This window comes from Delphinus delphis, chromosome 12 (genome assembly GCF_949987515.2).
Source record: "Delphinus delphis chromosome 12, mDelDel1.2, whole genome shotgun sequence".
Classification (NCBI taxonomy): Eukaryota; Metazoa; Chordata; class Mammalia; order Artiodactyla; family Delphinidae; genus Delphinus; species Delphinus delphis.
The window spans coordinates 55,816,679-55,835,490 of NC_082694.2; the positions used below are offsets into that span (position 1 = coordinate 55,816,679).

Consider the following 18,812-nt stretch of genomic DNA (forward strand, 5'->3'; position numbering starts at 1 on the left):
AGAACAGTGCCAGGCACCTTGTCGGTGCTCTGTCCGCCACCTGCGAACGTAGGTGAATGGACGGCGCCCCCCAGCCCGGCGCAGCGAGTACCTGTCTTGCGTCCGGGGCTCCCAGCATTGCGCCCCCCGCTGCTCCTCCTGTCCTCTCCCGACCCAGCCACAGGTAGAGCCGAGCAAGCAGCCCCCAAGAAATCTGCGGACCCTGGCCCGACCTCTGTCCTCGTGAAAGGATAGGGGACTAACATCAATCGGGGCCTATGGTGGCCGCTATGCAACCCCGAGATGGCTGTGTAGACATTCCCAGTTTTCAGATGAGGAAACTGAGGCCCCAACCCAGTGCCAGCACCGCTGTATTCAGGCGCTCTGGTTTACAAACCCGCCTTCTCCCCCTCATAGGATTTCTTTGGGTTTCTCTGGGGCCCAGGCGGAAAGTCTGGGGACAAGGGACCAGGAAGTTTCTCGATCCTGTGACTTACGCCCGGATCGGGCGCCCTACTCCGGCGCGGGTGGGCGGGGCGCCCAGACTGTGCTGCGAGGCTGGACCAGGCGGCGCGGAGCGCGCGGGGGCTCCAGACCAAAGTCCGAGAGGGGCCACAGCGCGTCACGGGTGGTTGCCCCGCCCTTTGACCCTCGGGATGCTGATTAACCAGGCGGCCAATAGGCGGTCGGGCAGAGGCGCGCCCCTCCGACGGCGCGGAACACACGGCTCTGGAGCGCGGCTCCTGGGGGACCATGGAGAGCCCCGTGAGAGTGAAGGCTTGGGTGCAGGAGAACCGCGCCTCCTTCCTGCCCCCGGTCTGCAACCAGCTCCTGTGAGTCCCACGCACGCCCCCACCCTCCTGCCCTCTGTCCTCACCCCCTTCTTCTCCATCTGCACCCCTCAACCTCCAGCTCGGAGTTCGTCAACCCAGAAGCTTGCAGAAAGGGGGATGCTATTCTCGTGATGTTCAGGGAAGGGTGAGGACGGGCTGTTCCGGGTTTCACCACCTTCGTCTGTTCCTCTTTCTGGTGACTGCGTGATGCCTTGACGTCTGAGGATGGCTGGGTGACGGAGACTAAAGAGATGCCGATGCCAGACGGCAGCCCTGTCCCCCAGGGCTGAGAAACAGCGCTCCAACCCCCACTGAAATTGGGGGGTGGGGAGGATACCCCAGAATCAATTGTAGAACAGAGGCCTGGGGACAGCCCAGTCGTACACGCACACTCCGTTCAGGAAGCTGCAGGCAGAGGGCGAAGTCAGAGGGTCAGCTCCTGCGGGGGGATCTCCACTTGGTGCTCTTCCCAGGCCCCGCTTTGCAGCTGGGCGCTCACAGACCCCCACCAGGCCCTCCCTGGCCACCTCTGCCCCAGCACCCAACAGGGCTGACCGTCTTCCTCCGGCAGACCTCTGAGGCCCTCCGCTGTGGACCCTTCACCTCCTTCCCCCTCATTCGCCTGGGTGGCCCTGCCTCGTGTGCGCCCCAGCTCCGGGTTCACAGTCCTGAGTTTGCTGGGTCCGCTGAACATCTCCAGCAGGGCGGCTCCTCAAACCACACAGCTCCAATCACTAACACCTTGACAAGCCCGAGACTGCCAAGTGTTTTCACATCCTCTCATTTAATTCTCCAGTAGCCCCATGAGGTGGGATTTTTTTTTCATATCTTTATTGGAGCATAATCGCTTTACAAGGTTGTGTTAGTTTCTGGTTGTACAACCACGAGCTGGTTCAGGACCTCTCCCCTCTCATCCACTGCAGGCACCAGAAGCAGCTCAAAATCATGTTCGTCGGGGGTCCCAACACCAGGAAGGACTACCACATCGAGGAGGGTGAGGAGGTAGGCCGCAGACTGCCCCCCTCCCCCCCAACCCCGCACCGACCCAGCCTGGGGGCAGGGGACACTTCCCCTGCCAGGGTCAGAGCCTGTGGATGAGAGAGGCGGGTGGTCAGATGACTGATGGGTGAAGGGGGCACAACTGAAACCACAGGGTAAAACTGCTGCCCCGAAGTTGTGGGCATCCAGTGACACCCTTGACAACTCCCGGGAAAGAGTCCAGCCTCTGCGGGTGTGAGAGGTTCCAGCTGTTGGGCATCAGCCCCCAGGCACAGAGGCCGTCCATGCTCCGGGGGAGGATGCCCTGGCCCCTCGCCCCCAAACCTGAGTAATGCAAGATTGGCCTCCAGAGTGAGACCCCCTCCTTATCTAGAGGGCACAAGACACATCAGTTGCTAGGAGCGATTTGATGGAGGGGTGGGCAGGTGGGAGGGGGAATTTGTACTAAATACCCTTCTGTACCTTGAATTTTGAACTGTATTTCTGTGCTATCAACCCCAAAGTAAACAAACAAAAGTAAACTCAAAAAAAAAAAGATGGGCCCCCTCGAGAGACACAGATGGGTTCCCAGCTATCAGAATCTCTGGTGGCAAAGGTTCAGTATGGGGGGCCTGATGCTGGGGTTCAAGGTCCGGGGTTCAGCTTGGTCACCAGCCTCCACCCCCCACCACTGGTGTCTCAGCCGCAGCCGGGGACTGGAGGGAACATAGGAGAATCACTCGCTTAACAAGCATTTGCCGAGCACCTAAGGCGTGGGTGAGGGCACAGCGGGGAGGACCCCGGGCCAGCCAACCCCTCGCCTCTTCCTGTCCTAGGCCCCGCCCCTCTCCCGCCACCCACTTCTCACAACACACCTCACTGGAGGCCATTTTCCTCTGGAAAAAGTCAGCAGGAAAATCGAAACTACAGAGAGAAGATGGGATTGGATTGGGAGTGGCCCCAGTGGGGGAGATGAGGCCAGTCACAGGGTCTTTCCTGCCTGCCTCAGTCAGCCTCAGGACCCCCATCTTGTCTTCCAGGGGCTTCCACCCTGTGAGCCCAGGTCTCAGTGCCCACCTCTCCCGTCTCCCTCCCTCCTTCCTCCCCTTCTTGCCCCCTACCACCTCTGTCCCAGCCCCACCTCAAGGTCTCCCCAAGTGGATGGTATCCACTTAGGGGCCCAAACCAAACCCTGACTCAGCTGGGTCGCTGGCGGGTGAGGAGGGCTGGCTTGAGCAGGTGTCCCCACTCTGGAGGGACCCTCAGGTGGTTGGGAGGAATTTGGGAATTCCCATCAATCTGTGATGGCTTGGTCCTACCTGCGGCGGGGGAGAGTGCCAGCCACAGGCCCTGGCAGCCACAGGGCTGAGGGTCAACGTCCTCTCTGTCCCTGCCTGTCCTTGAATCTGAGGAGAGTCCAGGGGCCAGGCTCCTCCCTGGTGAGGGAAGGGAGTCACTGAGCCAAATTCTCCTCCTGGCTGAACTGAGGCCTCTGCGACAGTCTTTCAGGTGCCCGGGCTCTACCCACCACACACACTCCAGTCACCTGACTGCTTCCCTTGGGGCACACAGGTGCGAGGGAGCCTGGGCTGGGAGTCAGCTGGACCTGGAGTCTGCCTCTTACCAACCATGTGATTTGGCAGGGCCCATCACATCACCTCTCTGAGACCGTTTCCTCGCAGCTCACGGGGGACACCGGCCCCTGGCTGGTGGAAGGTTGCAGTGTGGGTAGGGTATGTGCACAGAGCCTGGCACAGGGTTTAGGTGCTTAATACACATGGGTTCTCTGCACCCTAAGCCCCTCTCTGCCCTCGCCTGCCTGTAAGGCCTTTCCAGGCTGCGGAGGCCAGATTCGATTCAACAGCCAGTACAGTTCATCTTCTAGTTAGCCACAGGCCCCAAACATCATTTACTTCCAAACAGAGCATCATTCCTTTTGGATTGCCCGTGGCTGTTTGGGATTTTCTGCTGTTCAGGATCTGCACCTCTGCTCCAGGCTAGGCCTGTCCCTCATCACAGGACAGGCCTCTAAAATTCCACTTTCTAAGTTGTTGAATGGCCACTAACAGCTCGTAGCCTGCCCAGAAAGGGCTTGACTTTGGCCCAGACCATCACTCCAGCCCTGCCGCCCACTCCAGCTTTCCCTGATATTTGTGGGGCCTAAGGGGTATGGCCCCCTCCCTAGAATTCTCTAGGTCTTTCCTCCTCTCCCCATAACCATGGAAGGACACCTCCCGCATCTACAAACACATAGGGGCTTCCTCCCAGCTGAGGAGGGTTTGGGGGGAGTTTGCAGAATTGCTCCCTAGAAGAGCCTGATAAGTTTTTTCTTATTTGTTTTAAATAACTTGCATGAATTATTTTTAATAATAAAAGTAAATATTGTTTATTGTAGAAAACGTGCAGAATATAGGAAAGACAAACGTAAATGTATACCTCATTCATAATCCCACCACTCAGGGATGCCATGGTGAACACCGCCTGGATTATACATGTATGGCTACATAATTAGAAACCTGCTGGGTGTAGCTCTCAATCTTGCTTTCATATGATAACTTTAGTATTTTCCCGTTTTATTAACGGTTATTCAGAGACATCGTTTTTAATGGCTGCATAATGTTCTCTACTTTGTCTCTATCATAAAATAGTGCCATTTCTCCTACTGCTATTATTAGCATTATTTTTGCTATCCCTTCCATCACTAATATTAATAGCTAGTAATAGCTAATATTAATAACTAAGTGCTGGGTACCTTTGTGTACAGCATCCTGGGCACACTTCACAGCAACATTCTGAGTAGATACTGTCATTTTATAAATGAGGAAACGAGGCACAGAAAGGCTAACTGAATTGGCCAAAAGTACACGGTGACCTGGCCGAGCTGAGGGCCAGGTGACACTGGATGCTATGCCTTTAATTACCGTGTGCTGTGATACGGTATCATGTATCAGCCATGTACGTCGGCCCTGAGGCACGTGCATTTCTCAAGATTTTTTTTTTTATGTGGACCATTTTTTTTAAAGTCTTTATTGAATTTGTTACAATATTGCTTCTGTTTTTATGTTTTGGTTTTTTGGCCGCAAGGCATGTGGGATCTTAGCTCCCCGACCAGGGATCGAACCCCCGCGCTCCCTGCATTGGAAGGCAAAGTCTTAACCACTGGACCGCCAGGGAAGTTCCGAGCCAGGTGCATTTCTGATTCACTGCAGCCACTTTCCTAGAGGTGGAATGACTAGGGCAAGCTGTAAGGTGGCCAACTGTCCTGGTTTTCCCTGGACTTTGACGGTTTCAGCGTGGAAGGTCCTGCATCCCAAGAAACCCTTACAGGGGTGTGAGCTGTGAAGGCTCTTCCTGCCCTTTGCCACATTGCCCTTCAGAGGGGTTGTGTCAGCTTGTCCTCATGTCAGACTGTAAAGCCACATTTCTCTAGTTTCCCTGAGCTCACTTGATTTCTTTTAGTAGACTCTGGGACAAGAACCTCTATCTCCTCTAACTCCTTACACGATAATAATAATTATTACTAATAACACCTCTTCAGCTATTGGCTGGGGCTCTTAACACCCGTGCAATGTGTGACTGGTAAAGAGAAAATGTGTCTTCCTCCTCCTCCTCCCAGTGCCATGGGTAATCTCAGTAAACACGTTAATTAGGGACTTAGGATGGAATAAGAAAATGCGGTAGGAGCCCTGCGGCACCCGCTCCCCACCCCAGGGAGACAGCAGGGGGCGAGTGCTTCCATCCCCAGAGCCCCCAACTCATCCCAGCTTCCAGCATCAAGTCCACCATTTACATGGCCATTTATGTGTCCAGTCGACCCCCAGAGGGATTTGGACCAGCATAGCCCCATTCCAGGGCATCACTGTGGCCAGAGGAGCTAGCACTGGCTCCAGAGCTACACTCAGACTCAGGTCCAAACTGCTGCTCCAGGACTAACTGTGTGACCTTAGGCAAGTTGCTTCACTCTCTGAGCCTCAGTTTCCCTTTTTTCTTTTCTGCAGAATGGGGCTCATAATATTTTTGGAGGTTGTCACAAAGATTTCTGATAATGTACAGGCATACCTAAGAGATATTGCAGGTTCGGTTCCAGACCACTGAAAGAGAGCAAATATTGCAATAAAGTGAGTCACATGAATTTTTTGGTTTCCCACTACATGTAAAAGTTATGTTTACACTATACTGTAGTCTATTAAGTGTGCAATAGCATTATGTCTAAAAACAGTATACATACCTTAACTTAGAAATAATACTGTTGGGAAAATGGCACCAATAGATTTGCTCAATGCAGGGTTGCCACAAACCTTCAATTAAAAAAAAAACGCAGTATCTGGGAAGCGCAATAAAGCGCAGCACAATGAAACACAGCCTGTCCGTATAGGAAAGTGCTCGCCCAGCCCCTAGGATGCAGTGAATGGGTAGTTCTCCTTACCTGGCTGATGGGTCCCTGAATTGTCCGCTAAGCATCTCAGCCAGCCTCCTGCCCTCAAGCCAGACACCAACTGTTACGTCCTGGGTACTTTGGTCATCACTTTAATGTCAAGGTATGATCCTCATGTGTCCCCAGCCCTTTTATCTGTGGCCTGTGTCAGGGGAGGCTGAGGCCTCACGTGAGAGTGACCAAGGTGCTCATGAACCCTGAGGCCTTCAGGAAGTTCCTCAGGTTTCCTGGTCAGAACTCAGGCCAAAGACCTGGAAGAGGGACTGGGGAGGGTCCAAGCCTGTCTGCTGTCCTTTGCCACAGGTGTTTTACCAGCTGGAAGGCGACATGCTTCTCCAAGTCCTGGAGCAAGGGAGACGCCGGGATGTGGTCATTCGGCAGGGAGAGGTAAGGCTGGGCCCCAGGACAGGACCCCAGCATGTCCACTCTCCTGGCTTTTGTGGTGGTCTTGTGCTCCCAGCCTCTTCCTGCCCTCCAACCTGCCCAGCCTGCCTCGGCCCCGTCCTCAGGCACTTCCTCCTCAAGGCTGTCCATCTCAGCACAGCCTGACATCTCCTCTAGTTCCCGGGTGGAGGCTTGGAAGAGAGGGGGCTGGGCTGGACTGTGGTCAGCTGGGGAGGCCTGGGACGCTGCAGCACTGAGGCCTCCGTGGGGGGCTGGCACCTTGTCCCCACCCCTGCAGATCTTCCTCCTGCCCGCTGGGGTCCCCCACTCTCCACAGAGGTTTGCCAACACAGTGGGGCTGGTGATTGAGCGGAGGCGGCTGAAAACGGAGCTAGATGCACTCAGGTAAATGGGCCTGGTCTGGGGGTCTGGCGCAGAGATGTGGGGGAAGCAGCGGGATCCTAGATAGACCCAAGAAAGCCACTCAGCCACCGAGAGGGTTGGTGGCAATGGAGATCCTGCATTTGCTGGCTGATGGGGAGGGATTGGGGTAGGTGGTAGGGTGGGTCTGATGATGCCGGGGAGGCGGGGTGTTCTCTGTGACCGCCTGGGAGCCCATCAGCCTGACACCTTCTGCCTGGGCCCAGAACATGTGGGATCTTAGTTCCCCGACCAGGGATTGAACCCACGCCCCCTGCAGTGGAAGCGTGGAGTCTTAACCACTGGACCGCCAGGGAAGACCCAGAACCTGTACTTTCTGCACTGAGGTCTGCTGGGGAAGGGCAGGGGGATGGATGCCAAAGTCAAACCCACCTGGCCCAGGGCAGCCCGGAACAGTGCCTCCCACCCCAGAGCTGAGTCTCTGCCAGTGCGCCCCTCTTCTTGTTTCTCTACCCCAGCTCATTCCACACCCAGCCCTGACATTTGAATAACACTTACTGTGTGCTGGGCACCGCTTTATGTGTATTTATTCCTTTAACCCTCACAATGATCCTATCCGGTGGGTACCGATCCTATCCGGTGGGTACCGTTATGTACTTCACAGATGAAGAAACTGGGCCCGGGGAAGTTGAGTTTGCTAGAAAGTGGCCGAGCTGGCATTATAGAGAAATATGAAGTTAGGGCCGGGATAGCCTAGATGGGAGTGTGAGTAAACACCAAGGAGGGGACGAATATGGGTGCAGAGATGGGTGCTCTGTTTCTATAGCAGATTTCTAGAACAGAGTTCCCATCGTGTTCCATTCAGTCACCCGATTATTATCCTCTGAAAGGAGGACTCAGCCTGTGGTTCAGGGGGACCCAGATTTTTCCAAAAGCTAAGCTATTTTTTATATTTTTTAACTAAGAAAATTAAAATTTCCCAGCAAGTTACTGAAATCAGAAAACTTTGTTATAATGGACATTTTAAAAATGTCCACATCTTGTGTTATAATGGACATTTAAAAAATTCTTCCCCTTTTTTCTAATTACCAAAGTCATACATGATCAATCTTGAAATCTGGAAAAGTACAAGAAAGCAAAATGAACAAAATTAAAATGACTTGTCAGGTAAAAGGTAAATTTGATAGCATGTGAATGATATCTCAATAAAACAAAATAAAGAGAAAACAAGCAGAAAAAAGTCATCCCGCCAATCAAAGCTAACAAAGCACTTAGACGTCCATCTCATCTTTTTTCTATGCATATCTATACCTTACAACATTGCAGTCTTATTGCAAGCATGGGTTTGAGTTTTGTTTTTTTTACATAAAAAAACTCATGAGTATCTCTCATGCTATTAAATGCTTTGCAAAAAACGCCATGTTAATGACTGCATACTAATCTACTGCAGAATAGTCTGTTGTAGAAATAGCTGCCTGGCCTTAAATTCGAAAATAAATTGTTGACATGGGGCTTTATATGGGGAGTCTTCAGTGATGGAGAGGACGGCGTCTTCAGTAACACTTTTACAGCAAATTCAATAACAGATTTCATCTGGCTGCTTTTGACCTTTAATAAAAGCCAGGGGCTCAACATTAAAATGCCACTCTGAAGGCAGTTCCTGGAGGGCATCGAGGTCCAGTTATGAGGCTTTCCAGTGGCCAGCTCCATCCCAGGATAGAACTTAGGGTGTCAGGCAGGGTGGATGCACTGTGTGTCTACAAACCATCGCCCATAAGCAGGACCACTTCTCTTTTTCAGGAGGAGCCGAAGAGCAGAGCTGGCCCGGCACTGGGAGCTAAGCTTGGGGATTAGGCATTCAGTCAGTAGATGTGCTGCATACACAGGGCCCTGAGGCCCAGCCCCGGTCTGCCCCGCGCTCCTCAGGCCAGTGGAGCCGCACGCCAGGCCGGGCTGCGGGCCTGGGTGGGCCTCAGGGAGTCTACTAGAGGCTATGTGTACAGGCGTATGGACCTTCCTCCAGAGAAGAGGCCCAGCGCTTTGCTCCAGTTCTCAGAGCCATCCATGACCCCAGAAGAAGGACCCCCTCATCTGGGGGACGTCTTCAGCACGTTGGTTCCTTAAGGTTCCGTGTGCTCTGACCTAGAGTGCCGGCACACTAGGGCCCGGATCAGGCTCAGCCTCAGCTTCCCCTTTTGGAAAAGCATTTGTCACTAATGCTGTGTTTCTAAGACTGTCTCCAGTCTGCCCTGCTTCTGCCGCTTAGAGGCTGTGTAATCCCTGCCAAGTTACCCAGCTTCTCCCTGAACCTCGGAGTTCTATCTACTTTGTAAATGGTCAAGTTTGGGGAACCAGTAAGAGCTATGGGAACGGGGTCGGTAATAGCCCACCCACGTTGGGGCCACACGGGGGCTCCTGGGAGAGCCGAGTGTGGGTGAGTGTGCATCGGCCACTAGGTTGCGCTAACAGGATGAAGCAGGCCGTCAGCTCTGTAGGGCCAGCCTGGGCCCGGCCAATCACAAGCAGAGCCAGGCCCGAGGGAGGCTGCCCTGAGGACGTCCAGGTGGGGAGCTGGGTGCCCACTTTTTGTTCTGGCAGGTACTACGTAGGCGACACCACTGACGTCCTGTTTGAGAAGTGGTTCTACTGCGAGGATCTCGGCACACAGTTGGCCCCCATCATCCAGGAGTGAGCCCCCCAGCCCAGCCCCTGCCCCTCGCTCTCCTGAGGCCCCATGCTCTGGCTGGGGAGAGCAGACCCAGCCCAGCAGTGCTCCTCGGCAGTACCTGCCAGCCTGGAGCTATCAAGTCCAGGATTTAGGGAGAAAGTCTGCCCCTCCCCAGGGTGGAAAGCCCCCTGGGGAGGGGAGGGAAAGGATGGTGGATATACAACAAATTGTGTGAGGGCACCATGAGTGTGTGTGGGCTCCTGCACCCCGGAGTGTATGAGTGTGTGTGTGTGTGTGTGTGTGTGTGCGCGCGCGCGTCTCACTAGCCACTACTCTTCTCCCTTTGTGCCTGCAGGTTCCTTAGCTCTGAGCAGCACAGAACAGGAAAACCCAACCCCGGTAAGGCGACTAGGAACCATCTTTCTCCCCTTCCCCCTCCCTCCTTTTCCGGAGGAGGGCGGGTCTTGGCTCTGGGTAAGCAGGGAGTCTCCCTTTGAGTGCTCTGCCCTGTACCCCAGGCACAAGAGGATGGCACCAAATAGTACCCCCCATGGCTGCTTGGTCCTTGAGCTGGAGCCAGAGCCCATTCCAGCCATTGGGAGCTGGGACCCCTGGGAACTGGGCCCTCTGGGGCGGGGCCGGTGGGGCCAGAGGACGCTGACCACAGCTGTGCTGTGGGTGCAGACCAGCTGCTCAAGGAACCGCCATTCCCCCTGAGCACACGGTCCGTCATGGAGCCCATGTCGCTGGAGGCCTGGCTGGCTGGCCACCGCAAGGAGCTGCACGCTGGCATACCCCTCAGCCTGTTTGGAGACACCTATGAGACCCAGGTAACACAGCCCTGGGCCACCCAGGGCATCTGCCCAGCAGCCCCGGGAGATGGGAACTAATTACACATGGACACACACACACACACACACACACACACACACACACACTCACATGCCAGTCTTGGAGGTTGTGGACACAAGCATAGGTCTTCTTGTTTCCTCCCTGACTCTGAGAATGATGGCTTTGCTGTGAGTGGAAGCCCATGGAGGTTATGTGGTCCCCAGCAATCTTTCTTTGCCTTCGGAGTAGGGGGTTGCCGCATCCACTGAGAGATTCCTGGGGGTCTGGGGTCATCTCCCTGCCAGGATTTCCTGGGCCTTTGGCCAATCATAGCCTTGGCAGCCAGAAGGGAAAGAGATATTTGGGGGTGAGGGTTGGGTGGAGAGTTGCACAGAGAGAGACCCAAACAAGGCTTGCCTCCTTCCATTCAACATTTATTGAGTGCCTATTATGTTTCAGGCTTTAGTAGGAAAATAAGATAGAGTCACTGTCTCAGAGAGTGTATGGTCTAGTAAATGGAGAAGTTAATCAACAATTGCCACGATCATGTGATACATTCTTTGGTAGAGAAGCTACAGGAAGCCATAGGAGGATAAAGGAAGAACCAAGCTGTGAGGGAAGTCAGGGACGACTTCCTGGAGGAGGTGATATATAGGCTGAGTTTTAAAGCTATTGTAGGAGTTTGCAAAAGGAAGAAAGGGAGATGGAGAGCCCATTCCAGGTGAAGGAGAAGCCTGAGCAAAGGCATGGAGGCTTGAAACAGGCTGACATTGCAAACAGCTGATGTTGGGGAACCAGGACAGGGGAGTGGGGGCAGCAGATACAATTGGTAGATGGCCAAAGTAGCAGGCAGTGCCCACATGCTAGCAGCTCTCCTGGGCTGGGCAACGTGCAAGGACGAATCCTGGGAGCAAGAGAGCTTCACCCAAGTGCTGAAGCGGGGAGCAGGGGGCTGACCAGGCTACAGTGGTGTTTCAGAAAGATCACTGTAGCCTGAGTGAGGACTGGATCAGGAGGGCAAGTGTGGCAACGAGGAGACCTGACAGGAGGCTCACGTTCACTTGTGCTTTACCGTTTGCCACTGGTACATCCCTTGGAGTTTGAATTAGATACCCCCGTGGAGGGATGATCACTGGATGCAAACCTGCCCTAAAAGGCCCAGCCAGCTGAGCCCTGAGCTTACACAGGGATGTGAGAGCCGGCGCGCCCCACCACACCCCTCCCACCCCATTCTTTCACACCCCTCCTTCTCCCTGCTTCAGTTCACTCCAGCCAACATCTACTGAGTCCCACCCACTCTGGGCCGCTGGGAGCGTGGCCTGCACAGCAGCTGTGGGTTCCGGCTGATGCAGGTCAGAGGTGCTCGGCCTCCCTCTCGCTCTCATTCATCCCCTCCCACCTCCCTCCTCCTCCTCCTTAGGCCAGACTCCTAACCTCTCACGAGGAAGGGAGGTGGGCATCCTCTGGGGAGTTCATGCGTGTGTGCTACGTGCATCTGCACTGAGCCATGTACACACACGTGCCTCGTGTGCCCCTGGTAGGCGTGCCTCCACATGGGTCAGCAGTAGTTGTGTCGTGCATCCGAGGGGCCAGAAACGTAGGTGGATGTGGAGGGCAGGCACGTGTGATCCCCAACAGCAGGTGGCCAGGGGGCCCTGTGGCCTGGGCAGCCTTCCTCTCCAAGGCCAGCTGTCTGCTCCGCACCTGGAAATGAGGCTGTGTTGCGGGCCCCATCGCTGCCCCACGCAGGCCTGGTGTCTCGGGGCCAGGTTCAAGGCCATCTCCCACGTGGGGCAGGATGTGCCGGAAAGCTCCGTGTCACTTCCCCGCAGGTGATGGTCTGTGGACAAGGCAGCAGCGAAGGCCCGAGACAGGACGTGGACGTGTGGCTGTGGCAGTTGGCAAGTGGGCCCGGGGGTGGGGCGGGGGGGCGGGGCACAGCCTCCTGCCTGCCCGTGAGGACCAAGCTGCTCCTGGGGTGCCCACAGCCCGGACCGGCTCCCGGGCCTCCTTGCCAAGGCTGACTCAGGGACGCTTGGACAGGTGCCGCGGCCTGACAGCCTCCATTTGTTTCTCCTATTCCTCTTTCCTAGGAGGGCTCCTCGGTGGTGACGATGGAAGGACAGCGCCTGAGCCTGACCCCCGATGACAGCCTCCTGGTGCCAGCTGGGACCGCGTGAGTACCCGGGGAGGATTTACCCCCAACTGTGGGACTGCCCGCCTTTCCCTGGGATCCCAGCCTTGTCTGAGCCCCGCCCACCTGCGTCGCCACAGGTACAGCTGGGAACGAGGGCAAGGCTCCACGGCCCTGTCTGTGACTCAGGACCCTGCCCGCAAGAAGCCCCTGGGGTGACCTATCCTCATGCTGCGGGCCCAGAGCTGCCACAGGTGCCCCCGAGCGCCACCCCTGCCAAGTAACCCTCCCAGCCCCACCGCTTCTACGTGCACTGCTGCCGAGTGACTCAGGGTCTCCTGGGCCGGGTCCTGGACATCACTGCCATCCATCCTCCTCCTGTCCTCTCCAGGATTGCCAGGTTCCTGGGGGCCTAGCTCTCCTTCACCCCTAACAGCCTCCAGCCCACTGCCCTGCAGGGTTCTGCTGGGCGGACTGCTCCCTGAGGCCAGGGTCCTCTCTATCCCTCTGTCCACAGGCTCAGCACAGCACCTGCCTGCTGCCCAAAAGGTCCTTAGTAAAGGCTTCCTGACAGACGGGCACCTACGGGTCTGCACACACACAGCCTGTGATCTTTGCCAGACACCTGGTGCTCCCATGACTGTGTGCGTGTGCAGGGGGGAGGGAGATCTGGAGCGCTGGGTGACCGTGGACCTCGTGGAGGGTCTGTGATCGGGTCCCCCTGCTTGTAGAGAAGCCCTCATGCTCTGTGTGCGGCGCCTCCATGCGAGCTCCTATGCCTGTCCTGCGGCACAGCTGATGTCCCTCTGCCTCTTTCTCTTTCTCACTTACTCTTTTTACATAACTTTAAAATATAGCATCTGTTGAGGTTTCTCTCCCCAGTAACTGAAGTGACTTGTGCTCATTGTAGAAAACGTAGAAATACTAAAAACACAAAATCCCCCCAGCTGGAGTTAACCACAGTTAATACACAGACATTGTGATGAGCCTTCAGAGGGGCGTAAAGCTGTTCAGGAGCTTGGCAGCAGCGGGGGAGGGCTGTCTGGCCTCCTCCCCCTTCTCCCCCCTGCTATGTACAGGCCCCCGTGGGGTCCAGGAGTGCTGGGAGCCCGGGACGCAGCAATGGGTAGAGACGAATCATGCAACCTGCAGAGGGAGATCTGGGCTCGGTTTCATGGGGCTTCAATGAGAAGTTGGTGAGGGGTCGCACGTGGGGGGAACTGAAGCTGGATCTGGATGAAACAGGTCCCTGGGTAGAGTCAGCGCTTCCTCCAGAAAACCTGGGTCTGAACCCTGCCTCCCCCGCCCCAGCCTGCCGGCTCATTGCTTCGATCCCCTCCACTGACAACGGCAAAGGAGACCCTGACTTTGCTGAAAGGACTTCCGGCCCTGAGGGATGTCGGGACCTTCACCCACCTACCGCTCTAGAGGATTTCCTCTCCTACAGGCAATGAAGAAACACCACCAGCCTCCCCCTAAGCTTCCACCAGTTCAGGGCAGTGAGGGCAGAGGCTGGGCGTGTGCTCGGGCTGCAGTGATGTGTTTCTCTGTACAGGAGCTGAGGACAGAACACACGAATGTCCCAGGGAGGCCCCCTGGGCAGGGTGCACGTGGCCACGAGAAGGGGCCCCTAGTGCCAAGGGTGAGCCTAATCCAAGACAGAAAATCACAAAAATTAGATCTCCCGTTTTTCTGAACACCAACTCTGTGCCAGGGAATTTGCTAGATGTTTTCACATATATGACCTCATTTAATCCTTACAACTCTCCAAGAAGGTGGTAGCACCCCATTTTACAGATGAGGCTCAGAGAGATTTGGAAAGCAGGCAGCTGTTTCCAGCCCAGGCTTGTCTGTATTCAAAGCTCAGTCTGGTGGTCCCACCACCCTGCACCCCGTGGTTATGGCCTATCTGCCCTCAGCCTTGGCCAGTGGGAGCCCAGGGCAGTGGAAAGCCCTGGAGGGTCTGTGGGAGAGGGGCCAACGGCCACTGCGTCTGAAACCCAGAGACTCAGAGTTGGCAGCACGTAGCGCCCTGCTGACCACAGCCATTTGGCATGGAGGCAAGGGGGCGGGGCATGTCAGATCCTGGAGCCTGGAAGCACAGCCTCTCTTGGTGCTGTCCCAGGTTACCAGGAGCCCCGGGCCCTCATCTCTGCCCGCAGGCCTGGTGCCATGGGCTCATGAGAATACCACGCAGAAGGGAGCAGGACTCGTACCTTATCTGAAGCCAGCCACAGCTCCCCACTCCCCTCTCCGCAGGGAGTACTGGGTGATGGCCGGCTAAGTGGGTTGGACAGTGGCAGGGAACCTTGAGGACTCTCAGGATTGTTCTGTTTGTGGGAGAAGCCCCCATGTCCCCAGGCCATGGCAGTAGAAACTTGGCAGGGGAGCCCTCTGCCTGTGGGATGTACTTCATCACGGATGTGGACTTGGGACCATCACAGACTTTGGAAGCATCAGGAATCTGGGAATAACGACAGCAGGCTGGCGGACGTACAGCAGGCTGTTCTCACCAGGCTGTGAGCACAACGGTCAGGGTGTTGACTGGACTCCCGCCTCCCTCTCCCAGGACGATGTCTTGTTGGCTCCACAGTCCCTGCTGCCAGAGCTGGTGGGGGCAGGGAGGCAGCCACCCAGTCTGCGTCTATGATGGGGTGGGAGGGGTCCAGGGTGGTCTGCATGAACCGGAGGGCTCTGAGTTGCCAGGACAAGCTCCTGCCTTCAGGCAGGCCAATGTCTGACCACTCAGGGCTGTGAACACTCTCCCCAACCTCACCCCAGCTGGGCCTTCCTCCCACTTCAGGGTTTCTCTGAGCCTCCACTCACCCTGATGAGCCCTGCATCCTCCTCTGCCAGGGGCAATGCAGATTCCAACGGAGGCCGAGCTTAGAGACCTCACACGCAGGCCACTCGGTATGCAGGAGAGGCGGGGAGGGAGGGAGGGCAGGCTGCAGGGTTCCACTTTGCCTGCAAATAGGAACACAGCGTTTCTCAGTGGCTGCGAGGATGCTGAGGAAAACCCCAGGATACTGAGTCATCGCGGTGGCCGGCTGATAGCAAGCACTAATCCTTGAACACTCTCGTGCGGGGGTAGGATGACGGTAGAAACGTCTCTCAGACCCCCGGCGCAAGCAGCCCATGGAATTTCATAACCTGAGCTCTCCCTCTCCCCTTCCTTCCCTCTCTCCCTCCTCCTCGCCCTCTGCCTTCACCACTGCCTTGGGGTCACCTGAAGAGGCCCCGGTTCCCTGCCACCCGGCCTCCTCCCTGATGGTGTCTGCCTTCCTGGCGCCAGTCCTGAGCGTGGAATTTGTCCTGGGCCTGGTGGGGAACAGCCTGGCCTTCCTCCTCTGCTGCTTCCACGTGCGGCCCTGGACATCCAACACTGTGTTCCTGGTCAGCCTGGTGGTGGCCGACTTTCTCCTGATCGTCAACCGGCCTCTTCGCGTGGACTACTACTTCCTCCACGAGACCTGGCGCTTCGGGGCCACTGCCTGCAAAGTCAACCTCTTCGTGATCGCCACCAACCGCTCAGCGAGCACGGTCTCCCTCGCGGCCGTCTCACTCGACCGCTACCTGAAGGTGGTGCGGCCTCAGCACGTGCTGAGCAGGGCCTCCGTGTGGGCAGCCGCCCGGGGGGCCGGGTGACTCTGGGGGGGCATCCTGCTCCTCAACGGGCACCTGTTCCCGACCACCGATTCCAGCCACTCCTGCCTCAGTTACCAGCTGGGCACGAGCCCCTCGGCCTCACTCCCCTGGCACCAGGCCCTGTTCGTGCTGGAATTCTTCCTGCCGCTGGCGCCCATCCTCTTTGCCATCGTGAACATCATGCTCACCACCTGGCGCCGAGGCCCGGACGTGCGGGCGGGGGGCCGTGCGCATGCTGGCCACGATCGTGGCCATCTACACAGTCTGCATCTTGTGCAGTATCATCTTCGGCAAAGCTTCCATCGTGGCCTTCCGCCTGCACGCCTGCTGCACCCTGGACATCTGCTCGCAGCTCTTCCATGGCTCCCTGGCCTTCACCTACCTCAACAGTGCCCTGGACCCCATGCTCTACTGCTTTTCCAATCCCAACTTCCTCTGCCAGGGCCGGGCCCTGCTGGGCCTCACCCAGGGCTGGCAGGCCTCCGCCAGCGACGAGAACACCTACCAGCCCTCTGCCTGGTGCCGTGTGCCCTCTGGGAAGGTGGTGGCCGCAGAGAGGCTGTAGGCAGAGGTGTCGCTGGAGATCTCGGAGGAGGGCTGACCAGGAAGGCCCTCTCAGGACGGGGGCCCTGCTGCGGTACCACAGGAGGGAAGACTGCCAGGCTCTGGGCTGGAGGGACAGGGTCACTCCCTGGACTGTTGCCAGCACAGGGTCCCTCAACCAACCGGACAAGGGACATCTGCAGGAGCCAGGTGGGTGGCAGGGAGAGAAAAGCGTCTTGGCTTGGAGTCGTGTGTCCCAGATGATGTCTCCAAAGCACAGAGCATGATGGCAGGTGGAGACAGGCAGGGGCTCCGGGACTCCAGCTCAGGCAGAGGGCCACACAGCTGCCCTGGCCCGGGCCGGAGCTGGAGGACTGTGAGAGCAGAAGTCTTGCTTTAGAAATTAGACAGCTGCATTTTCTGTCATCTCCAGTTTGTCTTTTTCAATACTAACAAACTTCCTTTTGAAAATGCAAGGCTGCCTCAGCTGTTCTAAGGAAAACCAGTAAGTTACCTTCGGGTCCATCTGGCTCTGGCATCAGGAGGGTTCAAAGCCAGTTCCCCAAGATGAAGGGACACTCTGGGGACAGAAGCAAGAACAGAAGCTCCCACATTGAGCCTGGAGCCCTGGTGTGCCCTTAAAGTCAGAACGCTTCCCTGGGAGAGGTCCTCAGGCTCACGGGATGGGCTGCCCACCTAGATCCCTGGGAGGCCCCTGACTTACTCTCCTGCGGGACCACGTGAGGATCTTCAGCCTGGGAAGTTACCACCTCCATCCAGTTCAGGCTCCTGGCTCGGCTTGGACCCCCTCCCCTGGCTTTCCTCAGCCCCAAGTACCCTTCTCTGGCCCTGGAACCCGTGGTGGCTGCTACCCCACCAGGATAGGATGCTGGATGGGGGCAGGGGTCTCCAGGTCACCAGAGCAAGCTCACCGCCCTCCCCCAGGCCCAAAGCCATCTTGCCCATCTCTCCCCTTCTGTTCTGTTCAATACGCCTTTGTCAGTGTCTGAGACCACCTGGGCTAACACATCTGTTGACCTGGGGCCCCCAGGCACAAGGCGTGCACTGGGCATGAATCAGGGGTTTCTTTGGCGGGGAGAGTGGTTGCCCCTGTTGTCCACAGCCGAAGTCATTGGGGGTGCGTGGCCTTCAAGGCTTCCGAAGGGCTACACAGAAGCCACTAAAACCCCAAATATGCACCTCCTGAACGCCATGTGTCCCCAGCCCTAGCCGCCTCAGGAGAATGAACGTCTGCCCCCAGTAGACATACGTCCTCCCTGCTGCAGGGGACAGAAGGGCCTGGGACTGGTTCCCTACTCATCATCCCAGCCACAGGCCTCTAGGCCTCAGATACAGGGTCTGACGATGGGGGCCAAAGCCCCTCCCCCCAACTGTTTTAATCCTCTTAGTCCAACCCTCTGATATTGTGGACAGGGATGCCCTCCCTCTGTTAAAAGTCCTCAGGAGTGGTGGCCAAGGTCCAGGAGGGTCACCCACATCCCGGGAGGGAGGCAGATGGGTGCCGTGTGGATGCTGAGGTGGGAGACAGAACATGTCAGGCAGAGGGAGGTGGCCTGGGGGACAGGTTGGATGGGTATTAAAACCTGGTGTGTCTCCGGCCATCTTCCCTTTTCTGAAAACTCACCAGCCGCTGTCAGAAACCCACAGAAATACTGAGAACCCAAACCAAGTGATGGAAATGGGTGTGCCGGCCAGGCCCCTCCAAGGGGGCTCCCCGGGTGTCTCTGCCCCACATGGGCCCCTGCTCCAGTCCTCCACTCCGCTGCCGCCTTTTTCTCGCTGGTAGAGCCACTCCTAGGAACTCCCCGCCTCGCCACCCCCTGCTGCCACAGAGGGGAGTGGGCCAATCCTGCGCCAGCCGGACCTGAGATTTGTCATTTCTAAGTCAGGCATTCTTATGAGAGGTCCAAGCGCTCCTGGAGGCAGGGCGCTGAGCCCTTTCTCGCGGAGCACCCCCTTCAAGGGGCACTAACGTGT

General features: G+C 56.7%; 3 protein-coding genes across 7 annotated transcripts in view; 2 read left to right on the top strand and 1 right to left on the bottom strand.

The window, feature by feature from the left end:
* Positions 1-670: 670 nt before the first annotated feature.
* HAAO (3-hydroxyanthranilate 3,4-dioxygenase) lies at positions 671-17,290 on the top strand. 2 transcript variants are annotated; one of them, XM_060026732.1, is made up of 11 exons: positions 671-812; positions 1,736-1,814; positions 6,529-6,612; positions 6,908-7,014; positions 9,589-9,678; positions 10,014-10,057; positions 10,343-10,488; positions 12,322-12,390; positions 12,583-12,665; positions 12,764-12,877; positions 15,859-17,290. In XM_060026732.1, exons 1-10 carry the CDS (start codon positions 733-735, stop codon positions 12,840-12,842), a joined length of 861 nt encoding a protein of 286 aa, XP_059882715.1. In that variant the 5' UTR covers positions 671-732; the 3' UTR covers positions 12,843-12,877; positions 15,859-17,290. The 2 variants fall into 2 exon arrangements, with proteins under 2 accessions (XP_059882715.1, XP_059882714.1); XM_060026731.1 differs by lacking the exon at positions 15,859-17,290 and adding an exon at positions 13,141-14,109.
* MTA3 (metastasis associated 1 family member 3) overlaps positions 10,503-18,812 on the bottom strand; it is a 170,676-nt gene continuing 162,366 nt past the window's right edge. For 2 of the 4 annotated variants that reach the window (XM_060026724.2, XM_060026723.2), the window contains exon 17: positions 15,142-15,590. In XM_060026724.2, the coding sequence (XP_059882707.1) occupies positions 15,268-15,590 (323 nt within the window). In that variant the 3' untranslated portion in view covers positions 15,142-15,267. Of the gene's footprint in view, positions 12,194-14,270; positions 15,591-18,812 lie in introns of those variants that run through there. The other 2 variants (XM_060026725.1, XM_060026728.1) reach the window with 2 other exon arrangements.
* Positions 15,492-17,290, top strand: OXER1 (oxoeicosanoid receptor 1). The gene is given in 2 exon segments (XM_060026729.1): positions 15,492-16,492; positions 16,494-17,290. Coding segments are annotated over 2 exon segments (1,074 nt in total). The 5' UTR covers positions 15,492-15,761; the 3' UTR covers positions 16,837-17,290.